The 19780-nt window shown below is 32.9% G+C and overlaps 5 protein-coding genes across 7 annotated transcripts; 2 read left to right on the plus strand and 3 right to left on the minus strand.

Moving 5' to 3' along the window:
• Positions 1–877: 877 nt before the first annotated feature.
• LOC120624504 (WD repeat-containing protein 46) lies at positions 878–8818 on the plus strand. Its single transcript, XM_039891091.1, has 11 exons — positions 878–1014; positions 1106–1219; positions 1459–1688; positions 2343–2594; positions 3217–3367; positions 4491–4726; positions 5348–5512; positions 7541–7680; positions 7761–7951; positions 8368–8466; positions 8674–8818. Exons 1-11 carry the CDS (start codon positions 997–999, stop codon positions 8794–8796), a joined length of 1719 nt encoding a protein of 572 aa, XP_039747025.1. The 5' UTR covers positions 878–996; the 3' UTR covers positions 8797–8818.
• On the minus strand, positions 8805–12624 carry LOC120624505 (transcription factor E2F4-like). The gene is made up of 7 exons (XM_039891092.1): positions 12389–12624; positions 12156–12265; positions 11971–12072; positions 11206–11377; positions 10910–10999; positions 10273–10348; positions 8805–9137 (listed from the first exon to the last, which is right to left on the minus strand). The coding sequence occupies exons 1-7, from the start codon at positions 12497–12499 to the stop codon at positions 9037–9039; spliced, it is 762 nt and encodes a 253-aa protein (XP_039747026.1). The 5' UTR covers positions 12500–12624; the 3' UTR covers positions 8805–9036.
• Positions 12625–13241: 617 nt separating this feature from the next.
• LOC120624449 lies at positions 13242–14719 on the minus strand. Of its 3 annotated transcripts, XM_039890996.1 has the most exons (4): positions 14587–14719; positions 14382–14481; positions 14126–14274; positions 13242–13933 (listed from the first exon to the last, which is right to left on the minus strand). In XM_039890996.1, exons 2-4 carry the CDS (start codon positions 14401–14403, stop codon positions 13358–13360), a joined length of 747 nt encoding a protein of 248 aa, XP_039746930.1. In that variant the 5' UTR covers positions 14404–14481; positions 14587–14719; the 3' UTR covers positions 13242–13357. The 3 variants fall into 3 exon arrangements, with proteins under 3 accessions (XP_039746930.1, XP_039746931.1, XP_039746929.1); XM_039890997.1 differs by having other exon boundaries at positions 14126–14262; positions 14382–14719; XM_039890995.1 differs by having other exon boundaries at positions 14382–14719.
• Positions 14720–15462: 743 nt separating this feature from the next.
• On the plus strand, positions 15463–17082 carry LOC120624640 (protein ALP1-like). Its single transcript, XM_039891298.1, has 2 exons — positions 15463–15783; positions 16196–17082. Exons 1-2 carry the CDS (start codon positions 15507–15509, stop codon positions 17005–17007), a joined length of 1089 nt encoding a protein of 362 aa, XP_039747232.1. The 5' UTR covers positions 15463–15506; the 3' UTR covers positions 17008–17082.
• A 71-nt stretch (positions 17083–17153) lies between these two features.
• LOC120624641 lies at positions 17154–19489 on the minus strand. Its single transcript, XM_039891299.1, has 4 exons — positions 19344–19489; positions 19110–19205; positions 18276–18412; positions 17154–18141 (listed from the first exon to the last, which is right to left on the minus strand). Exons 1-4 carry the CDS (start codon positions 19396–19398, stop codon positions 17620–17622), a joined length of 810 nt encoding a protein of 269 aa, XP_039747233.1. The 5' UTR covers positions 19399–19489; the 3' UTR covers positions 17154–17619.
• Positions 19490–19780: the final 291 nt, after the last annotated feature.

Here is a 19780-nt window from a genome sequence, read left to right on the forward strand (position 1 = left end):
GGTATAAATATTATCGATAGCGATTATAGACACAGCTCATCCTTAGTTTTTCATGATTATTTTTTCAAACCTGAAGTAATACTGACCTCTATTGTGGTAGTGAAACAACTAACGAATTAAACTAACAATAAAATCAAAAATATTAATATCACTAAGTTATAAATTACAAAGAACGACGACAATGTGTATTTTACTACAATACGTCAATAAGTATCTGATTTCTTACTACATTTATGGTTCTGATTTATAGGTTTTTGGGCCTACGAATAAATGAGTATAAAAGTCCTATGTTATTACTAATCAAAGATGATAAAAACACTGCTTATGATTTTACTCTCTGACTCTAGAGTTTTGCCTTTTTGCAAGTCTTCTTCCTCTTCTTCTTCTTCTTTTGCATTTTTGGCTTTTAGGTGTGCCAAATCGGCTCGTTGTACTTCGCCAAAGTCTCGTTTACTTGAAGATCCACAAAGGTGATTGTCAAAAGGTAAACATTATACTATAGCACTATACTTTTTATTAAACTTAGTATTCCAAAATAAGGCGTTCGTAATGGAGTGTGGTCTTTGGTTAGTGTTATAATTCAAAGTTTATTTTTATTATAAATCGTAATGGGATATATTTAGAGCTTAATCGAAAAATCCAAAAAGAGTATTTGGTCTTTGCGAATCTCCGACTTAACCGTGAACCAGATATAACAACAGCCAAAATGAATACACAGATACAACCTGACTTGGCTGACCTAGCCCTTAGAAAGTTAGGATGTATAACTGAGATAAGTCCATGAATTCAGTCATACTAAATACAAGGCTGTACGGTGGTATGCCTTTGCCAATTCTCTACGGGAAAGAATAAAGAATAAAAAACGAATTCAGTCATTAACTCAATTTGTCAATGTCACGTGTGTGGTGTTTGCTGTTTGTGTTCACATGTGGATTTTTAATAAAAACAATTGATATTTAATAATAAATAAACCCTAAAAGATTCCCTATTATCATAATGAAAGAAAAGAAGACGGTAATATTACGAGCTAAAATATGCACAAATATTTCTCGACGTATTAATAAAAAATATAGGTTATGTTTTTTATAAACAAATCAATTTTCAGGTGCGATATTTTGATATTGAGTCTAATAATAAAGACGAAAACAATAAGGATCAAAATGTGAAGGTGTTTAAAATTAAATCGACATCAAAGATTCTAAAAGCTCAAAGATACAAGGTAGGTTATTTTTTTAATTCATAACCATTTAAAAGAAATCTTATTACAATATCACTACTATACAGTACCCGAGAGAGCGCAAGAGAGGCTCTACTATAGTAAACTGCATCATCACTTACCATCAGACAAAATGGCAGTCAATAGATAACTAATAGTTGAAGAAAGATTAAAAATACTATCAAATCTCTCTCAATTCAAATAGTTTATGTAAAAAATAAAAACAATCTATTTCAATACAGCAAAACAAAAATATACACACAAAAAAGAAGCATTCAAAAAATTCACAACAATTTCCTGGCAAAGCTCCTATAAACCCTGAGAAGTTAGAAGAGCATAAAAGAGGTGAAGGACTTGGTAAAGGTGTGCGACACCCATTGCATGCATTGAAATTAAAGAAGAGGGAACATAAGTTTAAGTATGCAGAGGAACAGGCTACAAGGGCTGATATTCTGTTAACTGAGGACCAAGGGTAAGTTAATCTTGGCTTAATCTTCAAATCTTATTCTTGATATCTTGTTCTGTATTTCAATGCACCTTAATAAAAACAAAAATATAGTTGATTGTTGTTTTTTTGAATAGTTGAATTATAATTGTAATTTAATTTATTCTAATTTTAGATTTTCATTTAATATTGTTTTTTTTTTAATCTGAGTTTCATTTATTTTATCTTAATCTCGCAATTTTGTATATGGGTTCCAACCTGAAATAAAATGATTTTATTTAATATACATTAAAATGTTGTGTGGCAACAGCCTCAGGATCAAATAATGCATTTAACTGAGGGTTGTAGCATAAGTTTAATATTAGAAAATCAGCTTTATTAACACTCCCAAGGCTACCAAAAAACAAAACAGATGGGTTCTCTTTCATCACCATCATTTGACTCCTGATTGTTGCAGTGGGCAGCCACCCTGCTTTCTTAGCCAAAGTCTGTGGGTTTGATTCCCACAACTGGTAAATGTTTGTATGTATATTATTGATAAAAAATATTCACCAGTCATCATAGTACTCATAACACAAGCTGCACTTACTTTGGGGTTAGATGGTAATGTGTGTGTTGTCATAGTTTATTAATATTTGTTTATAGCTAGTTGTAAAATAATTTTCAATGTTCTTTTTACAGTTTTCTAGAAGTAGAGGAAGACAATCGCACCACTGGCATCACGCAAAAAGTTATTGCAGATAATGTAGACATTACAGCGGCCACTAAGATATTTGAATTGAACCTCGCCTTTGGTCCATATCAAGCAAAATATTCTTGCAATGGCAGACATCTGTTATTGGGCAGTAAAAAGGGACATCTAGCAGCATTTGATTGGGTGACTAAGAAATTACATTTTGAAATTAATGTTATGGAATCCATACATGATATGAGGTTAGTATAATACTGGTGCCATTTCTGTGGTATAAAAATCCCTAGACTAAACTATATAGACAGGTGTAAGACCTGCCAATTGAATTTAGTATTTGCAAGACAATTGATGTTGGTGATCAAAGGTGATTTTGAAAACTTAAATTCAGAAACACACTTTGAAATACTCTACAAATTAAAAATGTGCTCGTCCCACCACATAATAAGCAATTTGCTAATACATTTTCAGCAGTACTAGTTGTCTGGAAACATTTGGCTTATTTTATGAAATTTTAGGGTGCAGATCTCATTCTGGTGCTTTTTTCTTTATTTTTAATAATAGTAATAATTGTCTGAGCAAGCAAAACAAAGCGAGTTTAAAACTATCTCCTATCCATAGAACAACACAGGGTAGTCGCAGGGTATGCAAGAAATAAAGCTCAGCCTTGTGTCGTAACAACCAGTAGTAACCAGTAGTCATATGCTAGTAATTACACCTACTACCACACGCTTCAGACCAAATACACTATGATATGTGATAGGCGGCAGATATGGGTAAAGGCGGCATGGCAGTAGTACTTCCCCGGATGAGCTGTCACAAAAAGCTCTGCTACTATTAAAACACACTACCATACATTATTTACAGTTGGCTACACGTTGAAACTATGGTCGCCGCCGCTCAAAAGGAATGGTTATACATTTATGACAACACTGGAATTGAACTACATTGCATAAAGAAAATGGACAAGATACTGAGGATGGAGTTTTTGCCATACCACTTTTTACTAGCTGCTGTTGTAAGTTTATTTTAATACTATCACTGTTATTAATGCACGCGGTGTATCGATGGTGTAGAGTGGAGCGGTGATAGCCTAGAGGGTAAAGCTGGCTTCCGAGTTTGATTCCTGGCACATACCTCTTAACTTTTTTGAGTTGCGCTTTTTTTATTTAAGCAACAGAATATCACTTCATCATACGCGACCTATTAACGTCCCACTGCTGGGCACAGACCTCGTCTCTCATAGGGTAGACCGTTTTAGAGCACACACCCACCACACTCTTCCAATGCTGGTTGGTGGGCTAAATTAATGGAATAAATATCACTTTGTGTTAAGGAAAACATAGTGAGGTATTCTGCATACCTGAGAGTTCTCCACGATGATCTCGAGGGCGTGTGGACTCTACCAATGCGCACATTGCCAGCGTGATAGAATATGGCCTAAACCTTTCTTCTTCAGAAAAGAGACCTGTGCCATGTACTGGGCCAGTAATAGGATGAGGATGAACGTTGGAGTGTGTTTTGTCACGTTCTGTCATATTTGGTCAGTTTGAAATGTGGCGGTCAATGTGTGATTATTCCGACGTTACGCCAACTTTACTACTAGTCTAAAATACCTTAACTATTTACTAGTAGTTATATATTACTCCATCTGCGTGAAATTAAAACGCATTTTGTGTGACTAAAATGTTTATGAGTTTTACTGGATTTTGCATTGATCATTGGACTTGGAGTTTAAATTGTATAATAAAATGCGTGTGCAATTGTGTATTGTGCATTTTAGTACTAGAGCATTTAAGTATTAGTCTTATAGTTTTATACGTCAATGGCAAATACAAAGCAATATAAATAAAAAAACGCAGTGTAGGCATAAAAAAGGTCCTTGTGTATGTGGCAGATAATCTCCACTAGTATTCTATAATTAATTTTATAAAAAAACTTTAACAGAATATAATGAAGTGCGCAAAGAAAAGCTCTATAAGACCACCGTGAGATGTAAGATGATTTCATAGAGAACTCTTTATTGGTAATTAAAGATAAAGAAATATAAAGATAGAAGTAAAAAACAAATGGTATATTGCCGGCGCGGTATTCTGTGCTTAAAAAAACACCCGAGCGATAATATTACAATTTTGTTACAGAACGAATTTGGATTTATGTCATGGTTGGATATATCTATAGGGGAAATTGTTGGACACTATAACAACCACATGGGACGGACATCGGTTATGACACAAAACCCGTACAACGCCACTCTATGTTTGGGAAATTCAAAGGGAGTGGTGTCTCTTTGGTCACCGACCGTGAAGAAACCCTTGGCAAAGATATTGTGCCATAAAACGCCATTGACCGCGATTGCTGTAGATAGCCGGGGCATGTATGTGATTATATAATACTAGCTATTGTCCGCTTTCTTTGTCCACGTTTATTACGGGATATCACAAAATCCTGTGGGAGCGTTCATATTCCTTGGATAAAAAGTAGCCTATGTTACTCTCCATCTTTTCCATCCGTTGCTTTGTTAGGGCGTGAAGGATGGACAAACACGCCTTCGCTTATTAAATACTAGCTTCTGCCGCGACTTCGTCTGCGTGGACTACAGAGTTGGGTCTAAAGCTTCGCTTGTTATCAATTTTAAATCCTACCACGGCAACTATTTGAGAGATCGGTATAGAAAGAACATGTTCTTTTCCATAGCATAGTTGACATGTATACCAAATTTCAAAGCTGTCTGCCCGCGGCTTAGGTCGTGAACAATTTTCAATTTTCCCTCTGGAACTTCTTAAGAATATGGGATAAAAGGTAACCTATGTTCTTTCTCATGTCATGCATGTAGCATGACAAATTTCTTCCAAGTCCGTTCAGCTTATTTTGTGTGATAGAGTAACAAACATCAACACTTTCACATTTTTAATATTAGTAGGATAGGATTACTTCAGTTCGATTTTCGTTGACATGAAAAGCCTACGAATGTCTCTAGCGTGACATGTTTTTCTAGGTACATGGCCACGTCGGGTGTCGATAGGAGCCTAAAAATATGGGATATCAGAAATCTGGACGGACCGTTACAACATTATAAACTACGCAGTGCTCCTTTAAATCTAGAATTTTCTCAGAAAGATATGTTGGCGGTAGGTCTCGGAGAAACTGTGGAAATATACAGGTATGAATTCTTTAATTTAGATTTAGTTTTGTAAAGTAATGCATGTTTGAGTTGGTAAATAGAATTTTTAAATTACAATATGAAGCTTTTACGTAGTAGCAGTAGGGCGTTTTATGTCTGGGGAATTAAAATCGCCATGCTTATATCTGCTGCTAAGCCGCATTGCTGTGTTTCGGTCTGAACGGCGTGGTTGCGGGTGTCATTCAGGTACATTTTTGACGACCTTCCTGGCGCAACGGTGAGCGCTTTGAATTTAAATAGGAAGTGCCAGGTTCGATTCCCGTCAGGGGCAATGTGGTCATTTATAATTTCTGAATTTTCTCTTGTCTGATCTGGACAGCGACAGCGTGCCGCTAAGCGCGTGCCGCTAAGCGATTTAGTATTCCGGTGCGATATCGCGTGGAAACCGATTAGGGCGATGACTACCATACTCCCACAGAGGTTAGCCCGCTATCGCGGTTAGTTCTTCGACAGCATCATCACTTACCACCAGTTGAGATTGCAGTGAAGGGCTAATTAGTAGTAGAATAAAAAAAAGGGGTCTGGGGGCGTTCATAAAATACGTAAGATGTTTATGGGGGGGGGGGGGGGGGAAGGGGTCGATTAAAATCTCATCTAATCTTACGTTGGAGAGAGGAGGGGTGTCAGCAAATATCACGCAATTGTTTTGTTAATTTTTATCTCACTTAAATTTAAACTCTCAGCAATATTGATTACCAGTCTTAACTAGTCGTATGTAAAAGCACGAAGCAATTTTTTTTACGATAACAATCCCACAATAATATCTCACGACGTCTCACCATATAGAAAATTAAAAAAAAACACCCTACGTAATTTATGGACGCCTGCTTTAACACCTACGCCGCAGATTGATGAGAACAAGGCTGAACTTCATTCGTTGCTCTATTTACAAGCGATGGCCAGTTACCATCAGGATACCAAGGATCGACACGACACCTCCAACTTATAAAACTACTGCGCTAGGGGAGGTCGCGTAATAGAAGCTAAATCTCCCAGCCAACAATTTATATTTTTATATACCTAAAAATATAAATTAATGGCAAACATGTGTTTTGGTGACTTTTGCTCGATCTTAAAAATGTTAATACTATTATATTATATTATATAATTAGGTATTCGTAAGGTACAGGGATCATTTGTGGGATTGAGTATACGCTTTTATAATATGATTCCTAAGGTGATTTTGGACCTGCCAATGCACAAGTTTAAAGAATTTGTTAAAACACATTTATTACAGCGAGGTTACTATACAATTGATGAATTTTTTAATGAAAAGGTTGCTTGGAAGCATCCGGCTCCGCTTTCAGCTCTCACAAGATAGAAAAATGAATGTTAAAATGCAAAATGTAAATTGTTGATGTTGGAAAAGAGCAAATGCTGAGTTTCTTGCCGGCTTCTTCTCGGTAGAATCTGCCTTCCGAACCGGTGGTAGAATCACTACAAACAGACAGACTTGACGTTTCAAAAGTGCTTATATTAGGCCTACTTGAAATAAATGAATTTTTAATTTTGTATTTTATTTGTATATTCTTATAGATATACAGGGTTCTATAAAAATACCAAAAAGCTCTTAGACTTGTCGTTCCTATCATTAAAACTAACAACTTTTGTTCTACGACTATTCAAAATTCAGTAATAATTATTTTTACACAAGAAAAATAATAAATCATGTTATTTCTGTATGATGACATTACACTGTGCAAACCAAACCACTGCGAGTGTGCAAGTCGTGGTTCGAGCGTTGTTGCCGATATTACATAACAGAGTAGTAGTTGAGCAGGAGTAGTATATTGTATAATATATCAAGTTCAACAAAAGTTGTTAGTTTTGATATAAACAACTACAGGCCGAGAGCTTTCTAGTAGGAATGAATAATAGAATAATCCTATGCTTAATTTAACCCTGTACATTGATATGTAGTATGTATGTTTGGTATTGTGCCTTTATTTGCAAGTCCAACGCGCAATAATCCAGTTTTATCTAATTTGATTACTTATTTTATTTCAGTAATTGCTGTACACAAACAGTTGAAGGACCATATTTGAGGCACAGAATGGCAAAAACTATTAACAATTTCAAGTTCTGTCCGTACGAGGATGTTTTAGGAATAGGTACTAGCAATGGATTCACGAGCATCATTGTACCAGGTTAATAAACATCTAAAAATATATCAGAAAAACGAAGAAAGAGTCATTAAAATAATTTATTTTTGTTTAAAATTTTACAGGCAGTGGTGAACCAAACTTCGATGCTCTCGAGAGCAATCCCTTCCAAACAAAAACACAAAGGAAAGAAGCGGAGGTTAAGGCGTTACTTGAGAAAATACCTGCAGAACTTATCACACTTAACCCGTCGGATGTTATGGAAGTAGATGTACCGTCTATGAAAGACAAAATTGAAGCTAGGAAGAATCTTCTGGTAAGTTTTATAATTCACTAGTTTATACATACTGTAAGTGAAAACCACAGACCCACCACCCCAGACTGATGACAACTGACATGTAACAAACACACAGCACCGTCTGCATACAAGTTTTCAGTAATCTTTCCCATTCTTTGACGCCATTTTGGCCTATAAGTGTAAAGCTGTAATAAGAGTATTCAAGGAACGAAAATTAGATGATGACTTAAAACCACTTTATTGTCAGTTCGAAAGACACAAATGAGACTAAACTTCTTAAGAGACAACCAGTCAAGATAGTGCCGTGCCGAGTGTATATACTACACTTTTTTTGTTTGCTTAACTGAGTTTCAGACTTGTCATCTTCAAAATGATAATATTGTCAAGTAACTTATCGGTTAGACTAATAATTCTTAAATGATTTTTTGTTTTAGTATTTGAAACCTAAAAAGGTCGATTTAACGCCGAGACATAAGAAGAAAGGTAAAACTAACATCGCAAGAAAGAAAATAATAAAGGAAACTGTGAGAAAGGTATGTATAAATAAATAACCAAATAAAATGTCAAAACCCCTAATGCTCTATGGCAATGAAACAAATTTAATAAATTTGACCTCTTTATCTACTGTCAAATTTTACGTCGACAATGGTGTTAATGGAGCATTAGAGAATTAGACCTCTCATTTCAAGATTTATTAAAAGAATTAACTCTTATTAATTTGATGTTTCCTTTCTTTTAAGGAATATATAAACCAATCAATGGAAGCAAAGAAGATCCTAGCTGAGCCAGAAAAACAGTATGTGCCAAAACAGTCATTCGGTGTTTTAGATAGATTTGTTCCCAAGCCCAAACCTAAGAAATAAAATGCGTATTTTTAATTAAAAAATTTATTCATTTTGATTTAGTACAACTCCTTAAGTCCTCTTATAAGTATTATTCTATACAAGATTTGATTAATCTTTTTGTATTTATTATATACAACATTTATTTACAATATCAAAACTGGAAAAAAGTAAATGAACTTGATTTGATCAAAAATAATGTAAAAATGTCTCTAATATAATATAAAATGTATGTCAAAAATAAACATGATTTCTTTATGTCTAACAAGGAATATCAAAGAGATCGCACAAACCTTCTGACCCACGCAATGAAAACGAAAAATCTTGCTTCGTAACTGGTGGACTTAATCTTAGGAGATAATCTGAAAAAATAATGAATGATAAATAAAACAAGCAATCATTTAATTTGGACAAAGATTTTGCTGTATAACATTAAATTGGCATAGTTTTTATGACATAGATTTATTACATTATCATAAGTCTATTTAATCATCATATTGATTAGCTTCCTAGCATAAACACTGGCGGGGACGAGATTCCACTTGAATAAGATCATCTTAGAGCATAAATTCATCATGCTGCTGCAATTGGCGTTTGCACATTTAGCAACCTTTAACTATTGGGAAAATTGGAAAGAGGGCTAGGTCTCAGCTCTCTAAATTATGGATGAACGTAACATAAAACTCAACCTATTAAAATACACCTAGCACATACACTCATTTTTCCATCTTTCTTTATGGAGCTGAGACATGTCCCCTAAAGGCTAGATTGATGATCCCCGCAAGAAAATTGATGGTTTTGAGATTTGGTGCTGGAGACGAATACTGAACATCACCTTGACTGAGTACAAGACCTACGCTTCGATATTAAAAAAGCTGGGCGTGCAAACTCTGCTATCCATCTGTCAGCGAAGTACGTTGGTTACATTGCCTGGACCAACTTGAGCAGTATAGAAACGCTAACTTGAAAGATCGAAGGAAAATGGACGCACGAGACGTTGAACGGACCAGTAGCCTTATTTATATTATCAAACTATTCTTATGTCAGTCGTCGAATCTCAAATCCTGTTCTTGTGATTTTCATTTTCATTGTGCCTAAAGCTAAAGAATTGTAGGTAAATATGAACCTTAATCAAATATAAATATGATCCATTTTACTCTAATGCGTAATTATTTCGCTATTCGGAAACTACTCTTAGATTTGCAAGTAGACAAATCTTGTACTAAGGGTGCATGTGAAGGAACAACTCTACTTTAGTGTATTCTTACGGCAGAGAATCTGAAGGGATGGAGACATCTAGTGAAGGAGGCTATATCGGTTAGGAGCCACAAACCTCAGTAATGATGAAAAAACGCAGGAAGGAAGGAACTATATATAACAACTGAGGCCAATATCTTCAATAGCTCTTTGGGATGCGACTTAAGAATTTTGACTGACTCTGGTACTTAGCCCAAGATCTTGTGATCCAATTCGAAGAGAAGATAATATTAAACTTACTGGGGCATTTCAGTATACTTTCAGCTCCATCTGTATAACTTTGAACTTCTTCATCCATATCTTCATCTTCAATTACCTGAAAGTATTTTTTTATACAACCTGTTTACTAAATTACTTCACAGGCTTTAGAGGTATGTTGTTTACAGTCTCTGAAACTTATCTGTGATACCATCTGCCATCGTTTATAATGAAAGAAAATGTTTTGAATTAGTTTGTATTGATAAATAAATATGTTTCTTTTGATTTAATGTTTTTACAGGATGATTAATAATCCTAATCCGTACTCCCTAACAGGTTTGCCTGCTACTTACCACCAGATGAGATTGCAGTTAAGGGCTAACTTGTAGAATAAAAAAAACAATAATAAATAACTATTCGGACGAATGATAATTTCATTACGGAAAAATTAAAAAAAAACCTAAACCATTAATTTGAAACAAGGACAAAGAAATCTGTTAATATAATGATTGATGTCAAATAAAAATTAACATAATTTAAAAAGTCTGCCTTTATTGGAAGGCTCTAAAAACATTCATCAAGTATTGTTTATTTTGTTATCAACAACATTGACTATTAAATAAATTAACAGTTTAGTACAAAGCCTGTCACAACTATAAAAGTGATATGATATTCTTACCGGTTCTTTTTCTACATCACACAATAAAATCACTCCCACAGGATTGGATGATTTAACATGTAAAAAATATTTATGATCCTTTCCTGGTTCCTGTAAAAAAAAAAAAACTATAGCACTATCGACAATATTACTACTTTAATATTATATTCAAAATGTGACATGACCACAGTGAAAAGTAAATAAGTTGACTTTCTTTGCTATTTCTCCAGATTCAGTCAGATTTTATGTATTTTAAGTTGCAAAATGTATTCTAGATCTTGTGTTATTGACATTGTTTGCAATATTAATCTGCTTACTTTGCTAGATAAATGTCCAACAGCCAGATCAGCTCCAAGGGGTGCTTCCAAAACAAAAATTTGGTCATCCTCAAAACACTCCTTAATATCATTTTCTGTCACATATGTCAATGTTTCATTGTCTGTATTGTCTATCACATTCTTAATACTTTGCTCTATCCAATGCATTTGTCTAAAATAATTAAAATAAATTAATACATGATATTTAAACATTAAACTGATGGTATTGATGTATGGCAGTTTTGAAACTCCACAAAATACTTTAACAGCTTTTAGTCACTGATAATTGCTCAACACATGTATTTGTATACTGCACTTACAAGTTAATAAAGTGTAAATAATTGTGCTTAAGGCAATCATGATGTGTAAATTAAATAAAAATGTAAAAATTGGAACCTCTAAACCGAAACTGACATAGTTTTCTAAGATATGTGTTAAGAGTGTATAGTGAGTCAACTCAATAGAATAGCTTGCTCAATAGAATGCAGTACGCTGGTGCAGCGACACTAATTTCTTACTACATCCTCATAACACATATGGCACGTAACAATTTGTCTCACTACATGCTTATAACACATATTGCAGGGGGTTTATTCTCTAAGACTCTCAAGAAGAATCATGACACTTTATACTAGCTTATTAAAAAATAGATAAACAATGATGTTAAATATGACGTTTCAGCCTGCTAGCCAGGAGCGAAAAAAAATCCTGATGTCTAGAGCTTCCCTTAATTATAAATCAATAAGAATATTAGAACGAACATACTTGTCTAATAATTGCTCGTGTTCATCTAGCATATTTATTTCTTTTCTTAATCTGATCACCCTCGTGCCAATCTCTGTTGTATTACAATCGGGGCTTGCTCCTCTGCAAATAACTGTATGGTTGAAGAAACTTCATGGAACTTATGAATATTTATCAAAGTAAAACTGGTAACATATCTTACTTACTTCCATTGTATACTGTTTTTACTACGCTTCTCAATTAGACCAATTCCTTCTAAAACATTTGTTATATCGTATATTCTTCTTTTTTGCCTAACAGCTAGTAAATCAGTGGCCTAAAATGTAATTTAAAAACAACGATTAATATCCATAATTGAGACATTAGAATTCAAATAGTTTTATTTTCGAGCGTAAACTGACAAACAAGGTAGTCTATGTTAACATCGCTAGATACTCACGACTTTTAAATCCAAAACACCATCTTTTGCCTTTTGAAGAAGCGACACAAATCTTGTAGTAAGTAGCCCCAATGATTTCTCATACCGTTTATAACTGTATAACTCCGTCATAATTTAAATATCACACCTTTTTCATTTATTAATTCTGTAATAAATTTATCGTATTTTGCGTTGCGGCGGGATATTGAAAAGTTGGTATCATTGTTTTTATTTTTAACCACAGAGTAAACAGAATACAGATAATTAAATGTCACGGGTGGAGCGGCATTGTAGACGTAGTCTTTAGTCTTTACACGTTCCAATTCCATTTCATGCAAACGTTCGTTGAAGGTTCTCGGCTATCGGCGAGTGTTTTTTGGACTTCCACAGATAATCTTATGAAAAGGTTGCGGATTCGTACACCGACAGTCATTTTGGGAATATATAATTTCTAAATTTTCTGGTCTGATGGGCCTTGGGAGGCTTAGGCCATGGCAAGTTACCGCTCTACCGACGAAGACGTGTCGTCAAACGATTTAACGTTCCGGTACGAGTCCTCGTCGAAAACAATAAGAAGCATGGGTTTTTATTACTTGCCATCAATTAATTAACTTATTTAATTAAACACTTGTTTTTTTCTACTGTTTGTTTTTAGTAAAAAGTACACTATATTTACTGTATTTTTCATACAGTAAATATAGTGCAATTATAAATAGGAAAAAGGGATTATTTTAAGTTTTTTGACTTATTTATGGCATTACTACTAGAAAAATATAAGTACAAACCTGATAAGATAAACATTGATATTAATTTGGTAGGTATACAGAAATAAAGTACCTACTAACCTAACAAGTCCAAAAAAAAACAAAACCGGCAGGTTTAAAAAATATAATTGACAAGCCTGCTGGCACTACTTTTGACTTGAATTAGAGATTTGTGTGCAACATTATAAACACTGACTGAAACTTTTAAACTTGACACTTTTTCAGATTAATGTGGAACCAAATTATCATCTTTGTTATGAAGAAACTGTTCCAGCATTTCACATTTTTCCTTTTCAATTCTTAACAATTCATCTTGTTCTCTATCCTTTATTAGTAACTTTCGTAATTCCACAGATTCCTTTATTTCCAACTCTTGCCTACGCAAGTCCAACTCTTCTTCCCTTAACTTTAGATTTTGGACAAATAACTTGTCTTGCAATAACCTCTCCTGTTCTTGCCCTTTTAGATATTCAAGCCACTGTTTCTCTAAATATAATTTGCTTTGAGTTCTATCTGACTCAATTCTATTTGCAAATCTTGCTTTACGCAGTTCAATCATAACTTTACTTTCACTGTTTATTTGTATTGGTGGATTGAAATTGTTTGTACTACCATGTTGATGATATTTTTTTTTGTCAATGCAATCGCCTAAAACAAATGTATCACAATCTAAATTGTGTTTTGCATAAATATCATCCATTTCCTTAAAATATTTGAATTTTACTGGTTGACCTATATCTACACACTGTTTGTATCTTTTTGTCAGTGCATTTATCTTCCATCTGACTTGATCAGCTGACATCTAAAACAGAAGAGCTTTTTAAAATGGTTGAAAAAAACACTGGTTTCAATGTCCCAGTCTTCACTATGTCTGTGAAATACCTCATACAATGAGTTCCTCCACATTGTATTTTGAAGTATTAATTTTAAGTCATTCGTGTGAATAACTAGGATAGTTCTCATTTAATCATTATCATATGTAAAGAACACATACCTCAATATTGAAATCTCTCAAACTTTTAGAAATGGCAACCCATATCCTTGTTTTCTTTTTAGGGGTTTCCAACAATCCCAAATTATTTTCATATAGTTTTAACAATGTGATTGTAGCAGTGTATGTCCATACTGCACCTATAACACAAACTTAAAAAATTGCAAATGAATTAAAATGTAAGTGTTATGAATAATTGTAAATCTAAATGAGATTGACTGATAAAATAAAACTGTTAAAAAAAATAGATTATACATACTGGCCTTTTCAGTTTCAGGCATACCACAGTATCTAGAGACTTCCAGAAATTCTAAACAATTTTACTGTGTTACATAGAGATTCTGGTCGCAGGCTCAACTCTGCCGGCAAGCAAATGAAAATATCCAAAATTTTAATTTATTAGCAATAATTCTCTGTATGTGTAGAACTTAATTGTACCATCGTAAAGAATATTTTTTACAAACCGTGTCAATACGACTTAGGATTTAGATTTTAGATCATATTAACATATTTTTATCAATTTATTCCAAATAATGCACATTTTACAATCAAAGAACGCTAAACATAACAATTTTGTTGGTTTTATTTATTTGTCAATTTTTTTATTATATGTTTATTAGCCATAGATTCACGTCTTTTACCACCAACAATTCATAACTTATGAATGTTCGTTTATCTTAACATGCCGCGCACACGGATTGGGCCTTCAGTGTTGCATGCTTTATATATAATTTTGGCCCCAAACCTTAGGGAATAAATAATTGATTATATTTTTGGGATGCATAAATAAAGTATCATGCTTCTGGTTACTGCCACTGACCAATAATATGAACAGTAATAGACTGGTATGTAACGCGCAGGGATAATGTTTTATATTTATGTAGAAGGGCAAAGAAGTAGAGGTAGATCAAGGAAGAAATAGATGAATAGTGAGAAAGAGGGTATGTCTGAAAAACGAAGTATATTAATATGATTTGATATCGGCTAATAGAAGTGAGGAAGACATAAGCTGAGGTGATTTTACAATAATACATTTTAAGTTATTATTTTAGGTAATGAATTTAGACCAAGCTATTGGTCCGATTTGATGGAGCTATGAAGTAACATGCAAATAATATATCATTCTATAAGAAACACTACATTTTTGAGATAAACAATAACTTAAAACCAAATCCAATAACCAAAGTAGCGTTTCCAGAGGTTTATCTTTTTCCTTATAGTTAAGTGGCAGTGGCGTCAAGTTTAGATGAACGGCTTATAACCCGAAGTTGGTAATCTTTGTTTGTGTCTTTGGTTTTTATGACAATTATCGTTTGTTTACAAAAAAAGTACACAAATGTTTTAAAGAAAGTTTTCAAAATCAAATTAATTAAAGCCATAAGTAATGGCTCATAAAGCTCTTTTAGCTCTACTGGGTGATACTTTATCAAGTAAAAGTGATAGTAGCGGATCGAGTAGTTGGAGCGATTTATCTAGTATTAGATCCGAATTTTCAGAAGATGATGATGACGAGGACAGACTGTTTTTTCCTCTTATGCAGTACCTAATAAGATTAAAAAGAAAACGAGTTGATGACTACTTACACATAATAGAATCTTGGACTGATGTGGAGTTTAGAAACCGATTAGGTTTAAGTCGAAAAATAGCCTACAGTCTAATTGGTAAATGTCATTGATACCTCTGCCTTACCATGTAACTGAAATTTGCGCGCTTCAGTTAGATATATAATAAAAACATTTTGGTCGTGAAATTATAACCACATCAGAACAAATAATTTCTCCGCCGTATAACAACAATGGATTTTGTTTTGGTTAGCTAAACAATATTATTTTTACATTTTGTGATATTTACATTAACTACCATCACTATTTACTTCATAAGTATTAGAGGTTGCAAATATGGTTGTCCTGGGTTTTTCTGTTGTCAGTATTGGAACCATAATTATTCAAATCCCAGATTAATTGAATTTAAAATTTGCATTTGCAATGCAAAATCACCTACATTGTAAACTATTTTTTTGAAATAGGATAAGTGGTGGAAAAGGTTTTCAAATCAGTACTCACATTGTTTCAGATGATTTGGAAAAATCTGGTTGTATAGCTAATCATAAATTTGGCTTAAAACCTTTGGAACCAAGATTATGCTTTTATATATTTTTATCATTCATAGCAAATACAGAACCCCTTACACCTATAGCCACTAGATTTGATATATCAATATCGTCCACATTTCGAGTTATAAGGAGAATTGTTGCTTGGATTTTAACCAAAATGGATGAAGCTATCAAATGGCCACAGGACATCAGTGATTATAGAACAATTTGTGACAGTTTCCATAGTAAAACCGGAATATCAAATATTCTAGGAGTAATAGATTGTACACATGTTAAAATTGAGAAACCAAAGAATGCTAGAGAATATTGTAATCCAAAAGGATATTATTCTATAGTTTTACAAGCCACAATTGATGCTAATTTGCGATTTACTAACATATATTGCGGTGAACCAGGATCCACAAGTTGTGCAAGAATTTTGAGGAAGTCTCCTATATATCATACTGCATCACAAGATCAAAGTGTTCTTTTTCCACTCAATACATTTTTAGTTGGACATTCAGGATATCCTTCTTTAACATGGTTAGTTCCACCTTTCAGGGAAAACAAAAGATTGACTTTGCCACAAAGGGAGTTTAACACTCTTCATGCTGCTACCAGGAAATTAAGTGATAAAGCTTTTAACTTGTTAAAGAGTAGATTTAAAAGAGTTAAATTATTTACAGTTTATAGAAATGTTGCCTTTATAACTGATACTATTGTTGCAGCATGTATTTTGCATAATTATTGCATAGAGGAAAGTATTTTCCTTGAGCTAAATGCTGGAGCATAAAAATACTTCTTGTCAGAAAAATATTTACACATTTCAGAGCAATTGATTTATTACACAATAAAAATAATAAATTTTATTGCATAAATAACTTAAACATGGGTCCAGCCATATTTATTATAAAGAAATATCACATGTCTTTACAAATAACTATTGTGATGTTACACTAGAAATTAGCTCCCAGTAGCTCCCTTAAACTACCTATAGGGTTGTATTCTTTTCCCTTAACTATGTCCAATTACAGTTATACCCCTATAACAGGTAGATTGGTTATGCTTTATAGGAAAACCTGTTAAAGGAGTATTCCAATATAACTAATAAATAAATATAAATTATAAATTTCATAATACAGAAATATAAATTTAGAATACTTACAACATTTTAAGTTCTAATGAGATTTGACATAAAATTATATTACACCCATATCTTTTTAGAATAGTGGTACCAATTACATTCTACACAAATGAGTAAAGTAAGCTAATGGGGTCTAAAAGTAAATATCCTTTTAGAATGTACAAAAAGACAGCATTATTATTAGATCTGCCAATTTAGTTTGAGATTTGTGCATAATAGAATTAGCACTATTAAATATATTTGAAGTAAACTAAATGATTTTTAGTGGTCATTCAATAATTTTCTTAACAAAGCACATTTTTCCCGTTCAATTTTAAGGATTTCTTCTTGTCTTTTCTCTCTTAACTCTAATTTTCTTAGTGCTATTGACTGTTTTATTTCTAATTCCTTTTTCTTTAGCTGTAATTCTTCCTCCCTCAACCTTAAACTTCGTTCATATCTCTCATCTCTTATTTGCTTCTGTTCTTCATGTCTTTTTATATAATCAATCCATTGCTTGTCTATTTCAACTTTGGCCCTTCGTTCTGCTCTCAACTTTCTGAATGGTGTAGTGTTTTTAAAGGAAATTTTTCTACATGGTGCAATAAGATTTTTGCCTACTTCTGGGCCTTGGATTACACCTGACGCTAGCCTGTAAGCTCCACTGTCTTCATTGTATCTTCCGAGAATCTGATGCATTTCATTGAAATACTTGAATACTACGGACCCTTGTCCATTATCAATGCAATCTTTGTACTTTTTTGTAAGAGCATTGATTTTCCACCTGACTTGATCTGGTGTCACCTAAATAGAAAGAAAGTATTTGTGTTTGCTGATGGGTTAAGATGATTGAAACATTTATCAAAAACACAATTAATCTATCTGTATTAATCCTCAGTAAGAAAGTAAGTCTAAAGTGACTGAATTAATAGAATTACCTCAATATGAAAGGATTTGAGTTCTTCCGCCATTGATATCCACATTTTGGATTTCTTTTTTGGATTGTCTAACACATTCAGTTTAGTTTCATATAAATTCAGTAACATTAATGTTGCATTTTTTGTCCAAATAATATCTAAAATAAAAAAAAATCCATCAGTATGACAACATGATACAACTGGATTTAAATCCAAGAATCATCAGCTCTCTTTAGCCTGATTGAACTTCTATCATTTTAATATACAAGATAAAAGAAGGTAGACACTTACAGTAACAATGTTTGACCTACCCTTTCATACAGGTACAGTGTCAATTCTTACATAGATTTCTAAACTAATTTCTCAGGTTTATAAGTAGTGCACTCCTCTTGACAATGCTTCCCAATAAGCATAGCACTACTTTTAGACAGAATTATTGCCATGGAGGCCTGAAGTATATCATATTACCTAGTCCCAAGATGGAGTGTTTTTGAACCTTTTTGAATAGTGCAAATTGGTTGAAGGGAATGTTCACAACCAAAAAAAAAAAAAACAACAGATGTTGATGCACACAAATTAAATTTACTGGTTTTAAATAAATCTTTACATAATGTAATTAGCGGAAAAGAATAACCTACATAATTATTATTTAGAATAATAATAATTATGTAGAATGTTAATATTAACAGATATTTAAATTTCATCAATCAAGTGTCACTTAGAGACAATATTTGTATAAGAGAATTGGAATATGCAATTATATTTTTATTATTATATATATATATTGGCATATATGATTATATAGTTAGTTAAAACACAAAAAGCACGTGAGTAAATTATGTTATATCTACTTACTTTGTTTACTTGTCTCACTGGTCTCAATTTCCTCTTGATTTATTTGATGGGACTGATCATAATTTGTGATGTTTAAGTTCTGCTCGTATGGTGAAGCTAAATTTCGCAAGTAACAAATCTGATATTAATATTTACTTCATTACTTCATAAATTTATTAAGTGAATATTATAAAGAGCAGATGTTATTTCAATATATTTATTCAATAAATGGTATTAGTTACAATTGAAACTTACACTGATTATCCAATATAGCCAAAACAGCTACATTATTATCAATATTTTCATCCATGCCGTGAAATTATAAACGGAAACGTACGATTTTTAATTTTAATTTTTCTGTTTTCAATTTCATAGAACGTAATTTTGACACTTGTTTGACAACAAATACTTTTTTTTTACGTTTTATTCTGGCTACAAATTCACTGACCAAAGATTACAAACTTATGATGGCTTATGATCTAACAGTCTAGACCTTACAGTTTGTTTGAGGATACAAACACTTTGTATATTTATGCCTTTTTGCAGTATTTATATTCTAGTTGATCTTTCCTTTCGTGGTTTATTCAAGAAGCTATATTTCCTAGAAGTGCAATGCAGTGTACAAACAAGGGCATATTGGCATTAGTCTATCACTCTTTTTTGTAATTATGATAAATGTAAAATGTGTATTA

This window comes from Pararge aegeria, chromosome 6, assembly GCF_905163445.1.
Source record: "Pararge aegeria chromosome 6, ilParAegt1.1, whole genome shotgun sequence".
Lineage (NCBI taxonomy): Eukaryota > Metazoa > Arthropoda > Insecta > Lepidoptera > Nymphalidae > Pararge > Pararge aegeria.